General features: G+C 42.1%; 1 protein-coding gene across 4 annotated transcripts in view; it reads right to left on the bottom strand.

Annotated features, from left to right (window-relative positions):
• Positions 1–22,515, bottom strand: part of LOC124606685 (glycerol-3-phosphate acyltransferase 1, mitochondrial) — a 420,439-nt gene that overhangs the window by 28,985 nt on the left and 368,939 nt on the right. For all 4 annotated transcript variants that reach the window (XM_047138701.1, XM_047138700.1, XM_047138702.1 and 1 more), the window contains one exon: positions 7,951–8,055. In XM_047138701.1, the coding sequence (XP_046994657.1) occupies positions 7,951–8,055 (105 nt within the window). The remainder of the gene's footprint in view (positions 1–7,950; positions 8,056–22,515) is intronic.

Below are 22,515 nucleotides of genomic sequence, written 5' to 3'. Positions count from 1 at the left end.
TAGCACCATAGTTCACGAGGCAAAGATCGAGGTGTGCCAGTAAAGATTCGATGTCTTTACCATGGCCAGTGATCAGTGTACCAGGATAAAGGGTAATGAGTGTTGAAGTCACCCAGACCAGGAAAGGTGGGGGGACCTGAGAGAGTAGTGCAGACAGTACATCCTGGGACATGACATCATCAGGAGACAGATTAACTTTACTGATGGTAAAATCCTGTTGTGCCCTTACCTGAACAGCCACAGCCTCCAAAGATGTATCAAGAGGCGTAAGGTCACTATATATAAGAGACCAGCACATACATACAAACTCCACCTGATATCCTCTCACAGTCAGTATAATAATTAAAATAACCTTGGCAGACTGGAAGCAGAGGGTTCCAAGTTGCTGGAAACCACGTTTCCTAGCTGGCACTATAGAATGCAGGTTAAGTGCTTAAAAGCTGTCATACCTCAGCCAGGTAGTGGAAAAATTTGACAATTCCACTGGACGATCAGACAGTCTGCATACCGTGTGTGCATGAAGTGACCATGAGGGGTCATATTATGATTCAGTGTCTTGTACTGCCACTGGTTGAGAGTTAGGGGATCCACTGACATAGGTTCTGCACCACTTTGCCTGGAGAGATCTGGTGCCTCAGGGGCCACCTTTATCTCCACCTTGTGCGAACACAGAAGAAGTACATGCAGAAACCAGTGGCATGGGGTCACCAGACTTTCTGTCTTAGAAGACTTTTTACTGTCCTTCTTCTCCTTAGGAGACAAGAACTATGAAGGTTTCTCTGAATTGGCTTCAGAAACATAGGAAGAAAGAGAAGTCCGACAGCCAGCAGAGTGTGGTTCCTTCAACCATCCACTGGCATCTAGCTATGGACCAGCTGGAGCCATGGAAGAAAAGAGTCCCAAGGGACCATCTAGAGAAGCTGGAGGAGGATGAGGTGCCTCCAGCTGGGGGGTGGGGTCCAGTGTCCCCCGCAGGTGGGAAGCCAATGCTCCCAACGTAGGTGTGGTGGAAGTACCAGAATGGCCCAAACCGCCACGGGTGCACATATCAGTGGATGGCTCTGAGGGCCCACTGCAAGAGGCACAACAGAGGAAAGCACTGTTGACAGGAAAGGCGACAACGTTGCAGCTGTAGCGGAAGAGTGTGTCATTTGTCTAGGATTAAGACACTAATAGGTTTTTTACTGGGCTCTTGATATGTGATCTTGTCCAGCGTCTTATAGTCCTGAAATCTGTTGAGTAGGGCGAGTGGAGTGTGCTGCAGTTTACACAGATGGGGGATGGACACAAGGAACGTTTGTGTGCAGCTAATGCCCACAATCATTGCAAACAGCAATAGCAGTGCAATGGGAAGACACATGTCCGAACTTCATATACCTGAATCATCTCATAGTAGGAAGAACACAGGGTTTTACTTCACACCGAAAGATCGTCATCTTGACTTTCTCAGGCAACGTATCACCCTCGAAAGCCAAGATGAAGGCCCCGGTTGCAACTTTGTTTTCCCTTGGTCCCCCATGGACACGATGGATGAAGTGCACACCCAGTTGCTCTAAGTTGGCCCACAGCTCATTGTCAGATTGCAGAAGAAGATGACAGTGAAAGATGATGCCATGGACCACAATGAGACTCTTGAGGAGAGTGACAGTCGTGGGAAAGACACCCGACTTTTCACAAGAGAGCAGCACTTGTGACTTGGTAAGAGATGACATTTTAATGAGGAAGGAACAGCTCTTCATCTTAATTTTCATCAGCTGCAATTTCCCTGTATTTGTCTTCAATGTTTTCCACAAAAATGCTTTGTGGCCAAAAAGGTGCTCCCTTCAGTTCTGGTATAGACCAAGTATTGGGGGTAGGATATTGCTCCTTGTTCACAAGTCCTGTGTTCCTTCCATGGCGTGGCAAGGGAAAGGGAATGCGTTGGGATCGTACTTCGTTGCATCGTATGAGGGCTTTCCATTTAAAGTGAGTGCTGGGGCTGAATGACCACCAGAGAGAGAAAGTTTAAGTCGCTTCACATGCAAACTATCCCATCATGGTGACACCCACATCAACCGGTCGCTCTCTCCATGGGCACCACCCAGCCACAGCAATGGCTACTTGGCCAATAAGCCATTGCTGGAAGTCCCTGTGCCCTGGTCATAATGGGCACGTACTCCGTGGCATACAAGAGGAGTGTGCAGCGCAGACATCAACACTGCGATCCCTGCATGGTCAAGGTGCTAACATAGTGCAGGTACTTGATGACCCCCCACAACATGCACTTCCGTAAAATTTGGAAAAGATGGCTGGTAAGATCCAATAATGGGGACCTTAATGGAGGGTGAAGATAGTGTTGGGAGTGAAAATAGAAATTAAGACCAAAATTGTGAACCAAGTTTGAGCAGGATCTGCACCAAAAGAACCATATGATGGAAAATCACAGGAAGTAAGAGATAGTCAAAATATAGGTTTGCAGTACAGGAGGAGGAAGCAATGCTGCAAACACTGAAGGCCCTCGGTAGCCAAGCACATAGTCACCAAAGACTGGTGAGCCCCTTGGGATGTGGAAGAACTGATACAGGCAATTGATCACTAAGTGTGTATGCGTGTGTGTGTGTGTGTGTGTGTGTGTGTGTGTGTGGTGCGGGGAGAGGGGGGGAGATAGAGAGAGAATGAAGTAGAAAAAAAGACATGTAGCTTGATACCTCTGTCATTACATGTGTCTTACTGCATGACAAACATACTCTTCAAATCACTCTGACACGCATGGCGGAGAGTACCTAGCGTGGAAACTCATCTTTGGGTTTTTTCACAGTCCAATTGCACGTTAAGTGAACTATTGCTTAAATGCTTGTGTGTATGCTGTAATTCAACTAATCTCGTCTTCATGGTGCTTATGGGCACCATATAAATGGGGCTGAAGAATACCTGTATAGTTGCCACTTAATACAGGATCTTGATGCTTTGTTAATAGGCTTTTGTGAAATAATTGGCATGTTTTCACTACACATTAATCAACTGGAGGCAAGTGATGCCATCCGAATCAAATGTCTTCAGAAAATTGCAGAAGACTACAAATGGTGTTATTAAATTATCAAAAACCATCATTACAGACTCAACAAATGTAAAAATAGATATGCCAGTAGAGTGACCCTTCGGTGTTCAAATGAATATTAGCTAATGTCTTAGTGTTGTATATGCGGGTGACAAACCCTGAAAACATTATCTTTCTGAGAAGTTTTGAAAATGATTTGAAGAGAGAGACTGGCACAGTGTTAATGACATCTCTGTGTTCTTTTTTCTTACCAAGACTCTGAGGTCCTGCTTCTTACAGTGTAATCAACAATGTGATACTGTAATCTGGTATACTGTGTTGTATAAATTCATAGCCTAAATCAAACAATGGAAACTCCAGGTAGGAAAAGGCAGATTGCTACTTACTTTAATGAGAATGGGGATGAGATGAGTGACACAGGGGGTGGAAACTGTTGGATGGAGGGTGTGGGGACAGTATGTAACCTCAAGCCTAGGTTACATGCAAACATTGGGTTGCGCCACTCGTTGCATGGAATGAGTTGCACGCAAGTGGTTTCATATATGACTGTAGACATGGCGACACCAATATACACTTCAGTTTCGTCATTTTGTTGGTCCCTGAGTCATGTCTGAAATGAAAGTTTTGGCAGCTGCACATCGCACGAGTTGTGACGGAGTTAAAGCTTGTTGTGTGAAATTGCTGCATAAGAAAAAAATAAGAAACGTGTTTCAATTCTTGACTGGATGAAGAAAAGATGACAGCTAGGTTGCTCAGCATCCATGCTGAAATAATTTGTACCGGAAGATCCAAGAAGTTCTTTTAATTATCTTAGAATGTCAACAGAACTGTTCACGTTTGTTCTAAATAGAGTTAATTATGCAATAAGGAAATAAGGTACTGTAATGCATGAAGTATTGTCGCCAGAACTGAAATTACACATCATATTGCGTGCATTACAATCAAGAACACTCGGCATGCTAAAAGATACGGTTTTAGTTGGCGATGTCACTATTTCATTAATACCGATAATTATTAACATTAACAGTAATAATTATTAACATTAGCAACAATAATTGTTCGAAGCAGGCTGCATTAAAAAGAGAATGGTTTGCAAACTACTCTCTTGAAGATAGATCTGTACAGTGGCAGTATTTCAAAATTCTAACATACGTGAATGGGCAGCATTGCGGCGATGTTTTAAATAGACGAATACTGAAAAAAGAATGTAGCTTCTTGAATTTGTATAGCCTTCCCTCTTGTTGGCCAACTCAAATGATGGGATTTTAGTCTTGTAGACGAGAGCATTGCAACAGCTAGAATTACACTTGCTTCTATTTTTCTTAATTCAGTTGTAGCCCCTATATGTACTCCTAACTCAAAAAATTTTACCCTGCAGCTCAGATATTGTCAAACCATCTATGTTATGATCGCACATGAAGGTCTCAGTGGCAGCAATAGTTTGCTCGTTTTTGTAATCAGCATCACTGAAATACAACAAAAACCTATGCAAAACATAGATATCCATAAAGCAAACATTATTCTCAGTTCCCCACTTCATATTTCAGTTTGCCTACACTCTACAAACACACATAACCTCAAAACTCATGCAACTAGTGTCGCCAAAGTTGGAACATGCTGAAAGTGTTTAGTTTCACCAGCAAGCTGCGCAAATGCACAGCGCGCATCACAGTGGCCAGTAGCGCAGTTGCCTGCAACCTGGTGTCGTCATGTAAACTAAGCTTAAGTTGGAAACCGGGAAATTATGAGAGTGGAAAACTCCCGTCTGTGCAGTTCAGAAAAGCTCTTGGTGGAGAAAAGGATCCAGATGGCTTGGACTGTGAAGCAGCCGCTGAAATCGAGTGTTGTGTTCAGCTGCATATTGTGCCACAGGGTGGTCTACTTTGTTCTTGGCCACAATCTGGCGGTCACTGTTCATCCTGATGGACAGCTGGTTGGTGGTCATACCAATATAAAAAACTGTGTGACGATTGCAGTAGAGCTGGTAAATGACATGGCTGTTTCACAAGTGGCCTGATGTGGTAGGATAAACCTGTGAGAGGACTGGAATAGGAAGTGCTAGGTAAGTGGATTAAGCAGGGATATGATCCTTCTGGCAAGGGGTTGGGATTGGGAGTGGCTTAGGGATGGACTAGGATGTTGTGGAGGTTCGGTGGGTGACGGAACACCACTTTAGGAGGGATGGGAAGTATCTCGGGTTGGATGTCCTTCATTTCAAGGCATGACGATAGGTAATCAAAGCCCTGGCAAAGGATGTGGCTCAGTTGTTCCAGTCTGGGGTGCTTCTGGGTGATGAAGGAGACACTCCTTTGTGGCTGGCTCTTGGGGATGGCGGGAGTATCGGCGGTGTGAGGAGAAATGACATGGGAGATCTGTTTGTGGACTAGATCTGGGAGATAGAGCATGGGTGAGACCCTCGGCACACTGAGCAAGGGAGTTTTTGTCACTGCAGATACATCATGCCCGGATGGCCAGGATGTATGGGAGGGATTTTTTGGTGTGAAAGGGATGACAGCTGTCAAAATGCAGGTACTGTTGGTGGTTAGTAGGTGTAATGTGGACAGAGGTGCAGATGGAACTATCAGAGAGGAGACGGTCAATATCTAGGAAGGCTGTACACTGGGTTGAAGAGGATCACATGAAACGGAATGGAGAGAAGGTGTTGAGGTTGTGAAGAAACGAAGATAGGGAGTCTTGGTCTGAGTCCAGATCATGAATATATCATCAATGAAACTGAACCAGACTAGAGGTTTGGTGTTTTGGGAGGCCTCCTCTAGAAGGCCCATAAAAAGGTTGGCATAGGAGGGTGCCACGCACGTGCCCATGGCACATTTATATACCTCCCCTTCAAATGAGAAGTACTTGTGGGTTAGGATAAAGTTACTTAGGTCTATGAGGAATGAGGTACTGGGTTTGGAGTCTGAAGTTCGTTGGGAAAGGTAGTGTTCAGTAGCAGTAAGACCATGTGCCTGAGGGATGTTGGTGTATAGAGAGATGGTGTCAACAGTGACGAGTAGGGATCCAGAAGGTAAGGGATAGGGATGGTGGATAGTCGGTGAAAGAAGTTGCTGAATTGTATGGAAGTCTTGTGTCAACTCGGAATGAAATTCTTTCAATGGGGCACAATGACCAGCCACAATGGGGGGTCGAGGATTGTTGGGTTTGTGGATTTTGGGGAGAATGTAGAACCAGGGTGTGCAGGGTGTCATAGAGGTAAGGATGGAAATGGATTCAGGGGAGATGTTCTGGAAGGGACATAAGGCTTTAAGCAGGGGTTGGAGTTTATGTTGGATGGGAGTTTGTCTTACGACACACTCCCTGCTCTCATAATTATTCCTTCCTCAACCTATGGTAGCATACGGTCACCACCCCCTCTGTCATGTCATCTCATCCCCATTCTCATCTCCCACCCTGTTTATTTGCAGCCCTCTGTCAAAACATCCACACGTCTTTCCTCACTCCTCTCCTTTTTTCCTCATCTCCCTGCCCCATAACCTCCTGACACTGAGCTATTGGCAGTATAGTCCCTGCACACTCCGACAGACAGTGTTCGTCTCTCTCTCCGCCCATACACTGTTATCACTTCCCCTTCCCCACCCCCTTCAGATTGCTGCTAGCATTTCCATACTATTGTTTCATTCCAGACTGAGATGCTGGAGTTGGCGGTTCTGTGTGCATGAGGTGTGCTTGCTTGCGTTTGTGAATGTGTTTCTCTTTTACTGATGAAGGCTGTGGCCGAAAGCTTTACATAAGTATCTTTTAATTGCGCCTATCTGCAACTTAACATGTCTTCTTTACGGTAAGTAGCACTCTGTCGTTTCCTACATTGTTTACATAGCATTAATGTGACTAAGAATATTATATATTGCATAGGGCCATAACGTTTTAGGGCTTTATTGGATACACCATACAAACTTTTACTTTTATGGGCCTTTATGTATGAACATCAACAAAAGCAAAATGAGGATAATGGAATGTAGTCGAATTAAATTGGGTGATGCTGAGGGAATTAGATTACGAAATGAGATGCTTAAAGTAGTAAATGAGTTTTACTATTTGGGGAGCAAAATAACTGATGATGGTCGAAGTAGAGAGGATATAAAATGTAGACTGGAAATGACAAGGAAAGCATTTCTGAAGAAGAGAAATTTGTTAACATCGAGTATAGATTTAAGTGTCAGGAAGTTGTTTCTGAAAGTATTTGTATGGAAGTGAAACATGGACGATAAATAGTTTAGACAAGAGGAGAATAGAAGCTTTTGAAATGTGGTGCTACAGAAGAATGCTGAAGATTAGATGGGTAGATCACATAACTAATGAGGAGGTATTTAATAGAATTGGAGAGAAGAGAAATTTGTAGCACAACTTGACTAGAAGAAGGGATTGGTTGGTAGGGCATATTCTGAGGCATCAAGGGATCACCAATTTAGTATTGGAGGGCAGTGTGGAGGGTAAAAGTCGTAGAGGGAGACCAAGAGATGAATACACTAAACAAATTCAGAATATGTAGGTTGCAGTAGGTACTGGGAGATGAAGAAGCTTGCACAGGATAGAGTAGCATGGAGAGCTGTATCAAACCAGTCTCTGGACTGAAGACCACAACAACAACAATGTATTTCCTCATTTCCCAAGGAGATGTGTGAGGAATTTTAATCTGACTAAATTGCCCACCCTCCTCCAAGTCACTTCTTTAGTACACTGTTCTTGTCATATTTTATACAGTTAAAGTTGGTGTATTATACACATTTAATCCTACATGCTTTACAAGTAAACGATTTAAAAAACAAACAATTATATTAATTGTGTGTACATTTATACTACCACTTTAATTCAAAGAAAACATTTTGTACTGTAAATGTGATGGATTAAACCATATAGCTTTATGGCCTATATTCTGAAAAGTGAAAACATACCACATAATGTGTAGGCTTTGTGTATGATTCTTCATCTGAACTATCATCTGGCAAAATGTATCTTGCTAGTCTTCGACTCCTCTCCTGCTCTTCTGTGTAACATACCTGTTTCAAAATAGATACAAAAATTAAATTATGTGTTGGTGAACACATACAAAACATTATTTGATTAAATACAAAACATTATTTGATTAAATCAGAAAATAACACAGATCTCTTAGACATAATGTGCCATCTTAAAAACACTGTTCTTTCTCTACTCACAAACAGATGTTCACATTAATGGAAAATACAAGTTGGAATATAATTTATACATGTAAACATTCACTATATGCAGCAGCCACTGAATAGTGGATAAGGAACATATGAAAGAAAGGGGAGAGAGGATGAATGAGAGGCAGGAGGGTGGATTTACTTATTCATTTAGTTATTTGGCAGGCTGGACATGTACATTAGTATTTTCTGCAGAAATGAGTAGCATTTCAACCATGTCGTCCCTGGGTTCAAGGTCAACATCAATATCATGGTGCAACACCACCTACTAGTAAACTGTGCCTGCGGCTCTTGTTGTCACTGTAAAACGAAGGTAATGGATCAGTGTGACTTGACCAGACGTGCAGGATGCCTAGCAAATGTATGCGCGAACCGTACTGTCCAATTGGTGAGCTTGAAATAGGGTGCATTATTGGGAGAAGAGAATGTGATGCATCAATCCATGAAATTGCTACTCATGTGGGATGAAGTGTTTTGGCAGTGCAATGGGTGTGGGCCGAATGGTTCACTGAAGGCTGTAGAACACGATGAGATGGGCCAGGTTGCATGACCGAGACCATCCCCAAAAGATCGACACCTTATCGGAATGGCACTGCTGGATAGATCTGCACCCTCCTTGGCTGTGGCACAACAGTGGAACAGTGTAACACAACATACACTATCAGGCAACAGTGCATTGCTTTTTGAAGTGCCAGCTAAGGGTCTTACTGTGTGGGGAGCTGTTGGGTACAACCACAAATCTCAGTTGGTGCGTGTCCAGGGCACTGTGACCAGTGTAACCTAAATGAACACATCCTGCGACCTGCAGCCACACCCTTTCTGCACAAGACCACAGATGTCGTTTTTCAGAAAGCCAATGTGCGACCACATGTTGCTGCATGAACATGTACCTTTTTGGTGCAGCATTGTGACGCAATGCCAGCCACCAAAGATGAGCTTTGGAACCAGTTGAATGAAGCATGGATGGCTGTACCACAGGATGTTATTCGTGCTTTATATGCATCGATGTCATCATGCATGGAACAAGTTACCAGGGCCCATTGTCGATCATATGCCTACTAGGCAACGGGACACATGGTGAACTAAGGTGAATGAAATTCTAATAATTTCTGCAGAACATATTAATGTTAGTGTCTTATGAATATGAACGTCCTAACTCTAGACATTCAATGTGTTCTGTTTCTGTCTGAAAGCGAGTGTATATTACCTAAAAATGTTGAAGTAATCATGTGCACGTTTATCACAGTGCCAATATCAGCTTCCTGAATAAGTCAACTGTATCAGATGAGAGAGTAAAGCTAATATATGATCTAATTTTGCAATGTTTCATGATATGATTTACAATCTGATTAACATGTCAACAATTGGCTGAAAGCAATTTCCTCCATTTTTGTAGCAAATCCACATATCTTTTGTGAGCAGTGGGGAGATAACAACATTCCATATTTGTTAAGCCAAATCATATTCATAATTCAATATTCTTCATCATTAATTTGGAAGAAATTTGTAACGAAACAGTCTGTCTGTTTACACAACTCCTCCCATTTTTGCTGTCAATCAAAAGTATTCATACAAAGCTGTAGTCAGACTGGTGATCTTTGTGACTTAGAAAGTCTCAATTGTAGTTGTACCGTTATTCTCATCTCTTGAAATCTGTTAGTTTGCTGTTATTTTCTGGACCAATGTACCAAAGCTTCACATCTTCTAAGGTGAGAGGAAATGATATGCTAAGAGTTTGTAGCCGAACTAAAGGTATGATCTGAGTGAGCCTATAATGCAGGGTAGGGCAGGAACACTGCTTGTGTGAAGTGCACATGCACATATGCAGATAACTGTGAATGGTGTGCATGCAGAGGCAGCCCAGCTGTCCGCTACCTCCTCTCCCCTCCACGCAATTCCCTCGCCATCTCCACCACTTGCTTCATCTGTAATGTGTTAAATTTGCTTTTTATTAAATCTTGCATTATTAAAAGAAATCAGGAGTTCAAAGAGTATTACTTAAGACCCATTTTACTGAATTATCACAAGTCTAATTTACAATGAGGTTAACACCTGTACAAAACTTCTGTGAACCTTTATCACTCATGTTTGCTCTTAACTGTGATTTATTAATTTTCATAAAAGAAAAATATTTCCCGCAAAAGTATATCGATCAAGACAGTAAAATTATTTTTGCTGATTCAGTATGAAGATGAGGACACTCTTGCTGTGGAATGTTTCGATAAAATTCTGTTAAATTTCTTATCAAAAAGAACTGTCTCTCATTGTAGATCTATTAATTACAGTTGAAAGTTATGAGGAGTATCATCTCCAGAAGTAGCAATGGACTCGAAAAATAATTCAAAAGCTTGCGATTGATTTAATGCATACCCAAAATTGCTTGAGAAATTCCTCTTTTATTGTACTAATTAGAGGAATATACTCCTTATAATTTTTTTCATGGACAGAAGACAGAGTAGGAAAATTCTCTGATGAAAGTGGCCTTTGTCACAGTGCAGGCTTGCTCGTGAGAGCTTACACCATTTCAGTCATTTCGCAAATTGATTGGTTTTTACCTTGCAAACTAGATTTCGAAGCATTCATATGTCCTGAAATCTACACTAATAATAAAATTATAACTATTATATCTGTCTGTCTTTTAACAAGCTGGTCTCCAAAACTACTAGGCGGATTCTAAGGGTTTTCACAGCTAACTTCAGCATAGCTTGGGGCAATGTACAGGTTTTATTTCATAAAAAAAAAAAACTGGGTCATGGAAGAAAAGAAATATTGTAATTTTAAGTTTTACTGAAATTTTCTTGTCTCTTTGTCTGAACACACTTATTTCCAACACTACTAGATGAATTTTCATGGGGTTTTTGCTGGTAACTTGAGTATAACTTTGTGCACCGTACAGGCTTTATTTAATCAAAACTGGACCAAAAAAAACGATCACCATACATACTATAAAAGTATATGTAAATATGTTCCACATTTCCTCAAACTACTGGACTGATTTCAATCGAACTTGGTACACATACACTTACAGTCCGGAAAGAATCACTGTGTGATTTAGGACCACTTATCTCTTGAAAGGGTGGGAGTGGAGGCGAAAAATGATGTGCAAATACCCATCTTTTATTCAACCAGTGTTTGAGAATGAGAGCATTTAATGACTTGCAACAAACTTTAAACATAATTTCAAAGCTTCACAAAACTTTTTCTTGCTGACACTCCCTACAAAAAGATGAAAAGAAAAAAGTTTATTGATCACTACATTTTCACTGTTCATGCAGTAAAACTGCCACATTAGGTATTAAGTTTTAATTTATTAGTTCTTTACAACCATTTTCATGACACATTTTGCAGACACTGTTCACATATACCACTGAATGTACCTGCAAAATTTTATCATTGTACGGCACATAGTTCATGAGATATGAAAACATAAAACTGAGAAGCATAAAAAATTGTTGCATCACGCATGACATTTTAATTTATCATTATGTTTATTATTATTAATCCATTCAGCCAATTCTGATGAAATGCAGTAACAAGATACATTGACTACTGAGGAAGAACACAGTCTACTTTAGAAAGTGTGTAGTAGAAGATACTTATCGATTTGAAGAATATTACGTGAATTAGGGAAAAACATATATCTTTGAGATAGCTATTTATGGTCTGACTTTTGAACTTTATCATATTTATCAAAATGCTTTTATTTGTTGATGATATGTGCTACATGGTATGGTTCAAAGTAATCAATGCAATGTTTATACAATCTTATGTGTGTTTAATCCATACTTCCATACTATTTGTTGCACAATGCACGAATTGCATAATGTATAGCTACTGTGCACACTACCCAGTATTTGAGAACGAGAGCACTCAGTAACTTACGACAAACTTTACACACAATTTCAAACCTTTGTTGAACTTTTTCCTACTTCCAACCCCCACAAAATGATGAAATGAAAAAAGTTTACCACTTACTTTATTTTCACTGTTCAAGCAGTAAAACTGTCATATCAGGCGTGACATCATTATGTTTAAACTTATTACTTCCTTCCTATTAAATATATTACCAACACATTTAGTAGTTAGTATCCACATAAGCCACTGAACGTACCTACCAAATTATATCACTGTACGATACAGACTGAGGTGGAGGAGGAGATGGACAGAGAAGAGGAAAATGGGGAGGTGGTCAGTAAGAGGGGTACGAGGAGATGGACACAGAAAGGAAAGAAGAGATGAACAGAGAGAGAGGGGGAGGAGGAGATGGACAAAGAGTGAAGAGAATAGCAGGTGGACACAGAGGAGGGTGGGACGAGATGGACAAGGAGGGGGGGGGGGGGGGGGGGGGGTGGAAGAGGTGGACAGAAAGAAGGGCACAGAAGATGGTCAGTGAGACAGGGAAGGACGAGATGGGCTACTAGAACTGAAATACGAACATACATGGGCAACACCAGGTACTCAGCTAGCATCCACTAAAAATGCAAGGTTGGGAACCCACTTTGCACCTTTTAATTTAGCGTCAAGCCTTTTGTTGTTCTCTAAACACTGATTTACGGGCAGTCTCAATGCAAAACACCTTTTCAGTACACAGCTGTGACTAAGCCAATGGACTTCACTGTGTATGGTAAATCACTGTATTCTTCTCCAATTTCAATTAAAAAATTGTGAAACTATTGATGTATCAAACAATGGTATCTCAAATAGCTGACTGTCCAAATAACCACTTGCATGGTGTCCCCCAATTTTGCTGCTTTTGCACAGAATACCTCTTGGTGCAAAAGGTAGTGAACGCTGTACAAGGATTCTTCAGAGTTCTGCAGCTACTTTCTTAGCAATCTATCATTGCAGGTCATCCAACTGTTGGCACTGACATCAAACGTTCCCAGTGTACACCGAAAGAATCAACAGCTTGTTCAGTGGCTTTTAGACTGTCCATGGCGATGGTAGTGCTCCTCAAAAATATCCTCCCAAGCTTATACAAAAACAAATCTCCCGTGCCTTATCTTTCCTGTCTCCAACTACCTCCCACCATCCGGCCACAGAGGAGCATTCCCCTCGTAACTCAGTACCACCCAGGACTGGAGCAACTGAACTACATTCTCCGCCAGGGTTTCGATTACCTCTCGTCTTGCCCTGAAATGAGAAATGTCCTGCCCACTATCCTTCCCACCCGTCCCACAGTGGTATTCTGCCATCCACAGAACCTACACAATATACTCATCCATCATTACACAACCCCTGCTCCCAATCCCTTACCTCATGGCTCATACCCCTGTAATAGACCTAGATGCAAGATCTGTCCCATACATCCACTCACAATCACCTACTCCAGTCCGGTCACTAACATTACCTACCACATCAAAGGCAGGGCTACCTGTGAAACCAGTCATGTGGTCTATAAGCTAAGCTGCAACCACTGTGCTGTATTCTATGCAGGCATGATAACCAACAAGCTGTCTGTCCACATGAATGGCCACCGACAAACTTTGGCTAAGAAACAAGTGGACTACCCTATTGCTGAGCTCTCTTCCAAACATGGTATCCTTTATTTCAATGACTGCTTCACAGCCTGTGCCATAAGGATCCTTCCCAGCAACACCAGCTTTTCTGAATTGTGCAGGTGGGAACTTTCCATGCAATACATCCTACGTTCCCGTAACCCTCCTGGCCTCAACCATCATTAGTCACTGTCCTCACCCATCCAGCCTCTTCCCTGTTCCCATTCCAGCACTACACAGCCGTCATTCCACCAAAACACCCAGTCTTTTTATTTCTCACCCTTTCCACTACTTCCCACCCCCTCCCCCACCTCTCCCCTGCCCTCAGTCTAACCTGCAGCACTTCGCTGTCCACCACCCCCACCATACTATCCCTCCTCTTCCCTGCTCCAGCCTCCTCCTTACCAACACCCAGTCGCCACTCCCATCATGCACTGGTGCTGCTGCCTCACAGCTGCCTGAGACTGCAGTCGTGCCTGTGTGTGTGTGTGTGTGTGTGTGTGTGTGTGTGTGGGGGGGGGGGGGGCTGATGAAGGCCTTAACGGCTGAAAGCTATAATTGTGAGTGTGTTTTTGTTGTGCCTATCAGCTACTCAGCATCTCACCTATATGTTGAGTAGCAACTTTCCTTCTCATGATATTGATAGTCCCATACTTTTTATATAATTTCAAATCTTCAGTTCTTTGTTTATTTGATGACACTGCATTTTCTGTTATCTGTAATATAGTGAATACTATATAGTGATCACTTCTCATCAACTTTGGTTACAGGAGTGTACTATCAGCCTTAGCTGCCACAGATCTGTCATCATGCCTTGGGGACTGCTCCAGTCTATGCTTGTCATCAAGTAATGCTCATGCATTCACAAGCTGCGTGGAATGTTTGCCCACCCCACCTCAGTGCATTAGCATTGTAGAGTTGAGTTGGGTTTCACGAATTCATACATGCACATTCAACCGTACAGGTGCTGTATACTTTACTGCACTGTGGAGAAGTTGTAAAGCTCAGTGTTTGCTTTTGTACAACAATTGGTGCCTCAAAGCCTATGCGAGATGATGTCCGTTGTGCATATTTTATGCTGAGAAGATGACACAGTGTTGCTTCAAAGACCTACACAGACCAACACCCAGATACGTGGGGCAAGGTTGTATCTAAACACGAGAAGATTGGAATGTGTTACAGGAGGGAGGGGAATGAGATTGGAAAGTAGGTGGAGGACAGACTCCCCACCCCTGTTTCCACTTTGCTTCATGCTCCTACCCCCATACTAGTTCCTTGATTTGTGTTGCATTTCTATTGAACCAGCCCAGTCATTCTAATATTTCCATATTTCCTCCTCCCAGTATGGGTTATTTACCTCCTCCTTGTAATTCCCTTTCTCTTTCTCCCTCAATGTATGTCCTAATTGTCTCCTTATCTGCTTTTGGATGTACCTCCATGTGCCATCCCTTCGTTATGTTTGTTATTCATACCCATCCCACCGGGCTGTAAGGGCATAGCATCAATACAAGCAAACATTCATTGCATAAACACAATATTGGAATTCCCACCAACTACATTTTAATTCGGTTCCACATAAAACGAAAAATACAGCCACGCTGAATGATGATGTAATAACTACAACATACAAAAAAGGGTTATATTAATGCATAGTCTAACAGGGAAGCGTTCAACAGTCACGAAAACATTACAGCAGCTGAAGGCCCGAGGCACCAGCTTATATATGCCTGTTTGCACATGGCACAGCACAGCTGCACTGTCTGTGCCACTGTGAGGCAGCCACTTTAGGCTGGCCATGGAGGCACATGCCATACAGGATTACAACACTTCTTCACCCTTGAGGAAAACTGATCACCATGGAGATATCCCTGTCTTCATTGGAAAGGGATGACTGCTGGAGACGGCACCTTGCCATCACATGAGAATACAGTTTGAAATGGCACAGGCGTGAACAAGTGTGGTGCCCACTCCACTGCAAGAAACCGTAAAAGAGCATCTGTGATGGAGGTGCCATATCCATGTCTACCTCCAGGTAGATGGAAAGACAAACACAACAGTGGCAGTGGGCCATGGAAATGGAGGTGGCCTGGCATTAATTACCCTGCCCAGCAGTGGTGGCACCCAGAATGAAGATGGTGCAGGAGCTGAAGGGGGCCAGAAAGGGTGCTGGAGGCGACTGTGGAGCAATGGTGTCCCTGACATGGTGTCGGTCAAACACAGGCGGAGCTGGTCATAGTGGCAGGACACTAAGTCATTTGAAGTGCGAACAATGCAGAGGCAGCAGCCTCGGCAGTGATGAATGACTTCCAGGATCCACTTATGGCGCCAGCCAGACACGCAGACCCAGACAATGGAGTCTGGATGGAACCACTAAGAGGTGCACGCTGGCAGTTGGCTGGGCGTCGGCCAGAGCAGATGAAGCAGCATAAGGGCTGGTGGCCATGCAGCATCTCTGCCAGGCTACAATCACCAATGGGAGTGAACCTGTAGTAGCTCACAAAACTGTAAAGGGCTACCTCGGGAGAAGATAGTGTGATGCATTTTTTTATCTGAGTTTTGAAAAGTACAGAGCAGCCACTCCACCTCATTAACTGACTGAGGATGAAATGGAATGGCCACAACATGCCAAATACCACTCTTTGTACAAAAACCTCCAGTGTCTTCAGACACTAATTTTGAGATGTTGTCCGTCACAAGCACCTAATCTTTGCCAGGGCTGAGACTGTAGCAACTGTGGATGTGGACAGGCAACAAACCATATACAGAAACTCTGAGAAAGCATAAACTACAACAATCCAAAAGGAGTCACGGAACGGCCCTGCAAAATCAGCACAGGATGAATATGCTCTCAGAGCCTAGGGGGATCAGGAAACAGAGAAAGAGGGGACTGTGGTGCCACCTGATGGGTGGTGCACTGTGGGTAGGCCGACACAACATGCGTGATCTCCTCAGCCAAAACACATGGTGGCAGGCCAGCAATTTTGTATGAGAAGCACACAATGGTCCAGCTGGAGAAGGCGCATGATGTCCCGCTGCAAGGTGGACAGGATCTAACTCTTGACAGTAAGTCTTCAAAAGCCAATTGCACCAAAACATCAATAACTGAGAGTTGGTGTTGGAGATCATAATGACTATGCAAAGGATCCAACATTCAGCCTGGTGGTTTATCTGGCTAGCCGTGTTGGACAAATTGAACGACGTGATGTAAGACAGGATTGGCCGCAACAGCAGCCAAAATCTGAGAACTGGTAATGGGAAAACCACCCACAGAGCTTTGGGCTTCAACATCTAAATGGATACACAACAGTTCATCCTGATCAGATGCTGAATCACGGCCAATCAGCAACTGAGAAAGAGCATCTGCATTAGTGCGTTATACATTGCTGAAAGAGACGCCACTGGATGGAAACGAGAAACCAGAGGTTTTTCATCAGTAATCAAATTAAATTTAGAACTGTAGAGGAAAACATAACATTTTTTGAGTGCTTTTACAATAGCAACGGCTTCTTTTTTCTATCTGGGAGTAGTGTTTTTATGATCCAGAGTTTTGGAAGCATTCGCAAAAGGCATTTGGAGCTGTCCATGGATTTGTGTGCAGGAATGGCTGCATGACCACACCGCCAGGTGTCTGTGGTCAAAATTAGATGCTGGCCAGGACTGAAGGTAGCCAAGCAAGGTGCTGAATATAGCAGGGTAAAAGCATGCTCGCAGATGAATGACAGGTGAAAAGGAACATCATTATAAACAAGAGCTCGAAGAGGCTGGGCCACCGTGGCTGCATCAGGAAGAAATTTATGGTAGTACACAATCTTTCTGAGATATCCCTGCAACTCTTTGACATTGGCAGGGTGCAGCAAAACCGTAATGGTGTCACCACGCTGGCGTAATGGCTCGATGTCAGCACATGAGACTTCGAAATCGGGACAGATGATAAGACGGCTGAAAAAACTGTGATTTGTCCAAGTTACATTTTTCAAACTGGTGGCCTGTAGCACTGTAAACAAGGTAGGAAGTTTCTTTAAGTGCTGTTTTGTTTGGGAACCAGACACCACAGTATAGTCCAGGCAGTTGATGTACCCCAGCACAGAGCCTGTGAGTTGCTCCACAAATTGTCGGAAAATAATGGGGGTGCTACCGACACTGAACATCACATGTTGGATCAGTATAGCCAGAAGGGGGCATTCATAACAAGGATACATATGTAATCATCATCCACAGGCACTTGAAAACAGGCTTCTGACAAGTCCATTTTGGAAAAATACTAGCCCCCGGAAAGCCATGCTAGGAGTTCGTCCTCACGGGGTAATGGACAGGTATTAATAACAGACTACACCAAACAACGTAACTTGATTGAGTTCCGCTTTGACTTGATCCTGTAAAGCAATGGAGATTGGGCACGCAAGGAAAAAAGCAGGGTTGCATTGTCGGTTTCATTGTGACGTGATCCTTGAAATTGGTAGCACACCTTAAAACATCTGAAAACACTGAGGAAAATTCAGAGCATAGTGCATCCAGATGATGGTATGGAACTTGATCCAGTACCAGATGTACCGTATTTACTCGAATCTAAGCCACATTCGAATCTAAGCCGTACCTGAAAAATGAGACTCTAAATCAAGGAAAAAAAAATTTCCCGAATCTAAGCCGCACCTGAAATTTGAGACTCGAAATTCAAGATAAGCGAAAAGTTTTAGGCCGCACCTCCAAATCTAAACAAAGTTGGTCCATTATAATATGAGACATAATTTAGGTCGAATGAATTACGATACAGCTACAGTAGTTTGGTTCGAGTCATAAGCTTAGCAGTTAAGCTTTACCAGGTAGCCATTGCTATGCGTCAGGCGCTCCATCCGTATTTATACGGGTACCCTTCCTTTTTCACGTGCTTCGTCTGATTTGAATTGATTGCTTATTTTTCTTTGATCTGATAAGTGCCGTTCTCTTTGTTACAGGTGTTTACGTCACTCTAAGCTAAAATTGCATTACTGTATTGTGCCATGCATTGTTTATCACTTTCTGATAATTAGTGTTTACGGCCTGTCACCGCATGCCTTGCTTTTGTGCGTGCTACCACCGCTTCCATCCAATAAAAAAAAAAAGGAATCGTCTCATTAGCGAAACAATGGAACAATGGCAAGTTTTGCTATTTGTTGTTACTTACACTGCTGCTTTCTTTGATAATGATCAACAAGAACCAAATAATAGACTGCGTATGATAGAAGATGTTCTGAACGAGAGTTTAGCGAAAATTTTTCTCCGTTTGAAAATCTTTGCAGGCGCCTCTTTTAGTACATTACATTCTGCACCGAGTCATCTTACATTTAAAAATCTAGTCAATTGCCGTGGTTCATTTCTGACTGTATCACTATTAGGCATAAGAATAATACATATATAAACATGACATGATATGTGTATTCTTCCGCGTTTGCTGTTGTCTCACTCTAGTTTCGTAGTTTATTAGGCAGACAGGATTTAAAAGAGATAGCTGGAAACACGGAAGAATACATGACAAAATGTTTATATTCATATTATTCTTATGGTGAAGAGAATACTGCATGTGATTCACAATTCATAAAAGTTCCTATTAGCAACCATCTCTTCTCACAGGAAGGAAAAAATTCAGAACGTAGAGTTTCCCATATTGACAAACATCCCAAAGAGTCTAGCCAGTCGGATTTTTGTAGTGCATTGAAATGCTTCTACATTCAAAGATGAACAATACGAAATTTGTATTTCCTTCATTGGATAATGTACGAAAATGCAGTGGTCGAAACTCGGGGCGGAGAAAAAAAAGCTCGTTTTCGTGCCTGCACAGCATGCCTACATATATTCGACGGCAGAAGTTAGTTGTGGCGGCACCTACCAACGTTTTTCAGAACTTCCGCTTACTTTGCACTCGATTCTAAGCCGCAGGCAGTTTCTTGGATTACAAAAACCGGAAAAAAAGTGCGGCTTAGATTCGAGTAAATACGGTACTTTGCCAGAAATAGAGAAGCCAAAAATTTTAAAGACATCTAACCCAAATAAGTTTATAGTGTTGGCATCATCCACCGTTAGAAAGGTCAAACAACTGCTTTATTCACTGTGGTAGTAGAAAACTGTCATAATATGGGTCTTTGTTATTTGTTGTAATTCAGCAACCGACAAGAAACAGGGGACAATGCCTGTCATCCAAGATCCACATAGGTTTTGATAACTTAACAAAGTGAATGTTGCACCCTTGTCTAATTGCATTTTTAACATCTTGTCCATAACACGTACTTCAATATAAAGTTAGTTTGGGGCTAACATCACTCGAGAAACATTGCTCGCATCCCTGTTAATAAATGATGAATGAGGATGAAAGTTGGACACAAATGCAATATGTCACTGTTTTTTTAACAGCTGCTCATTACCCAATGCTTTGGGTACATGACCCACTTATGTTAAACAAAGCAATAAGGGCACAATGGGACAGGAGCACACAACTACTGTTGTGGTGTTAACTGGTGCTGCTGTTTAACACTGCACTGCCCCATGTGATATGGAGACCATGAGCTAACCAATAGTGGCTGAGGAGGAGATGCAATGGCAGCTATTTCACACCAAGCTTCTATCTCATTCCCTGCTTCCCTAAATGCTTCAAAAGACCAGGCAATGTTCACAACCTCTGTGAGAGAGGCATTTTCACATTTTAATGGATGTTCATGAACTTCTCTTTCAGAGTCCAGGCCTATCATACCATCATGAACCACTGAAACAACATAGAATACTGGTGAGCTTCAGTAACAAACTGGCAACAACGACTAAGCCTGTGAAATTACCTTTGTACAAATGTTGCGGATGCTTTTGACAATGTTTGAACTCAATGTAAGCAGCAATAACAAAAGTACGTTTGCAATTATAACTAGAGAGCAACTAACATTTCATCAAGTTCCTGAGGAGGAGCTAGGTGACACTAAATATGATAAACACAAGGAGAAATCCATGAAAGAAAGAAAGCCTTACACATTTTGGGGTCAGTGCCAACAAAAGCTTGGAAATGTTGTAGAAGATGTTTTTCATATGCATCCCAATCCTCCACAGTTACATCACATGGAAGAAACGGTGGGGATTGCATCGACGACGGTGAACCCTGGTACTTCAACAATGTTGCCAGCTGTTTAGTGCCATGAAGACAGCCTGCTATTGGCTGGTGAGAGATTGCACTTATTCAACAAGAGAAGTAGAGTTGATACATGGGGTGTACGCGGACAAGGAAAAAAAAATCCCGTGTTTCCTGTTTAAAACACACACTTTTTCCTGGGTGTTTAAATGACAGTAAACTTTCCGTTAGAACTGTAAAACTTATCAGTCCTTTGAATGGTTAAGGTTTTATACACTGGTGTAGAATTTGCAGGCACTTTAAGCAACAAACAGCCCCCACCCCCACCCCAAGAAAAAAAAACGAGTTTTGGAAAGATCTTCGATGTGCAGCAATATGTATGCTGCATGTTTTCATATTATAAAAGTGTGTATTCAAGTTCCACCAAACACAGCACGTTAGTTTCCAAAGGATTGAAATTGAGATTTTGATGTGCTTTTGTAAGCCAGTCATAGCTCATGTCACGTGATGTCATCAGCCAATGATAGCAGATCCTCAGAGCAGACGACACGTGATATAGTCAGCCAATAGCAACATCTCTGTTAAGAACTGCAAACACACAAACAGGAAAAGTAAATGCTTTCAATTAATATACATAGTGTAGCTACAAGAAAAGCTAAGCTTTCACATATAATATTGGTCTTTTATGCGTGTGTTACTTTAAGGTACATCACACAAATGTGCCACTAAAATTTTACATAATGACGTAAATGTCTGGTCTTCTGGGGTTGAGATTCTTCTAAGTGGCTGGAATCTTCAAAAGAGAGTCAAACAGTCCTTGATTTAAGAAATTCAATGGGCATTCTCACATGCAACATAATTCATCTTGCATAAAATGAAGTTTACTCTGAAAGTAAGGCTTTTCAAACAACCATTCACAGTATTTTCCCGCGACCTGTTAGAATTTGTTTCAGCAATTGTCAGAGAGCACCAGTAAACAGGTGTTATTGCTCGTGCACAACTACCAAGATGTAGGAAGCCCATATGTTGATATGTATACAGCATTAAGAGATCTTCCATTACATCAGAAATGAAATGGGACATCAGATGATACTCCGAGAACATCGGAATTTTGTAAATCATACTAAAATGCATAATTCAGCTTAAAGTGCGTAGTCGTATTCCAGATTCACAAAGATGTAGGCCCCAACCTCATATTAAGCTTGTAAGTGCGGTCATTGGGATGTAAATTTTCTTGGAGTATCAGTAGTGTATTATCTCATGTTTAGTTCTCTATTATGGCATAATGCCATATGTGCCAGAAGATGAAAACGTGCATTTGAAATTCAGCAAACAGTTGAAACTGGCCAAAGGTGGGGAATGAAACACTTCACTTCACATTAATTAACTGCCTCAGCGGGAAAGCTGCAATTTGTATGAAAATGCTATGAGACGACGCGGCCATCTGGATGCACTTTTAATAACTTGTCTTGACCACACTTATTTTTCCATCAACCTTATACATTTTGACTTTCCATCATTTTCACAGCCTGCAAAAATACAACATAAAACTGGTATCAGACAATATGAAAATATAATACATTTCAGCATTGATAAGAGACATGTTACAATGACTAGAACGAGACTTCCTAGCTTACCTTTGCTATGTCAGTCATATTGTATTCATTAAGTGGCTGCTCAGTGCTTCATGCTGCATGGCACAACTTGAAA

The sequence above is a fragment of the Schistocerca americana genome, chromosome 3 (assembly GCF_021461395.2).
Source record: "Schistocerca americana isolate TAMUIC-IGC-003095 chromosome 3, iqSchAmer2.1, whole genome shotgun sequence".
NCBI lineage: Eukaryota > Metazoa > Arthropoda > Insecta > Orthoptera > Acrididae > Schistocerca > Schistocerca americana.
Note: the sequence above shows the minus strand (reverse complement) of the source record. Positions and strands in the feature narration are given on the sequence as shown.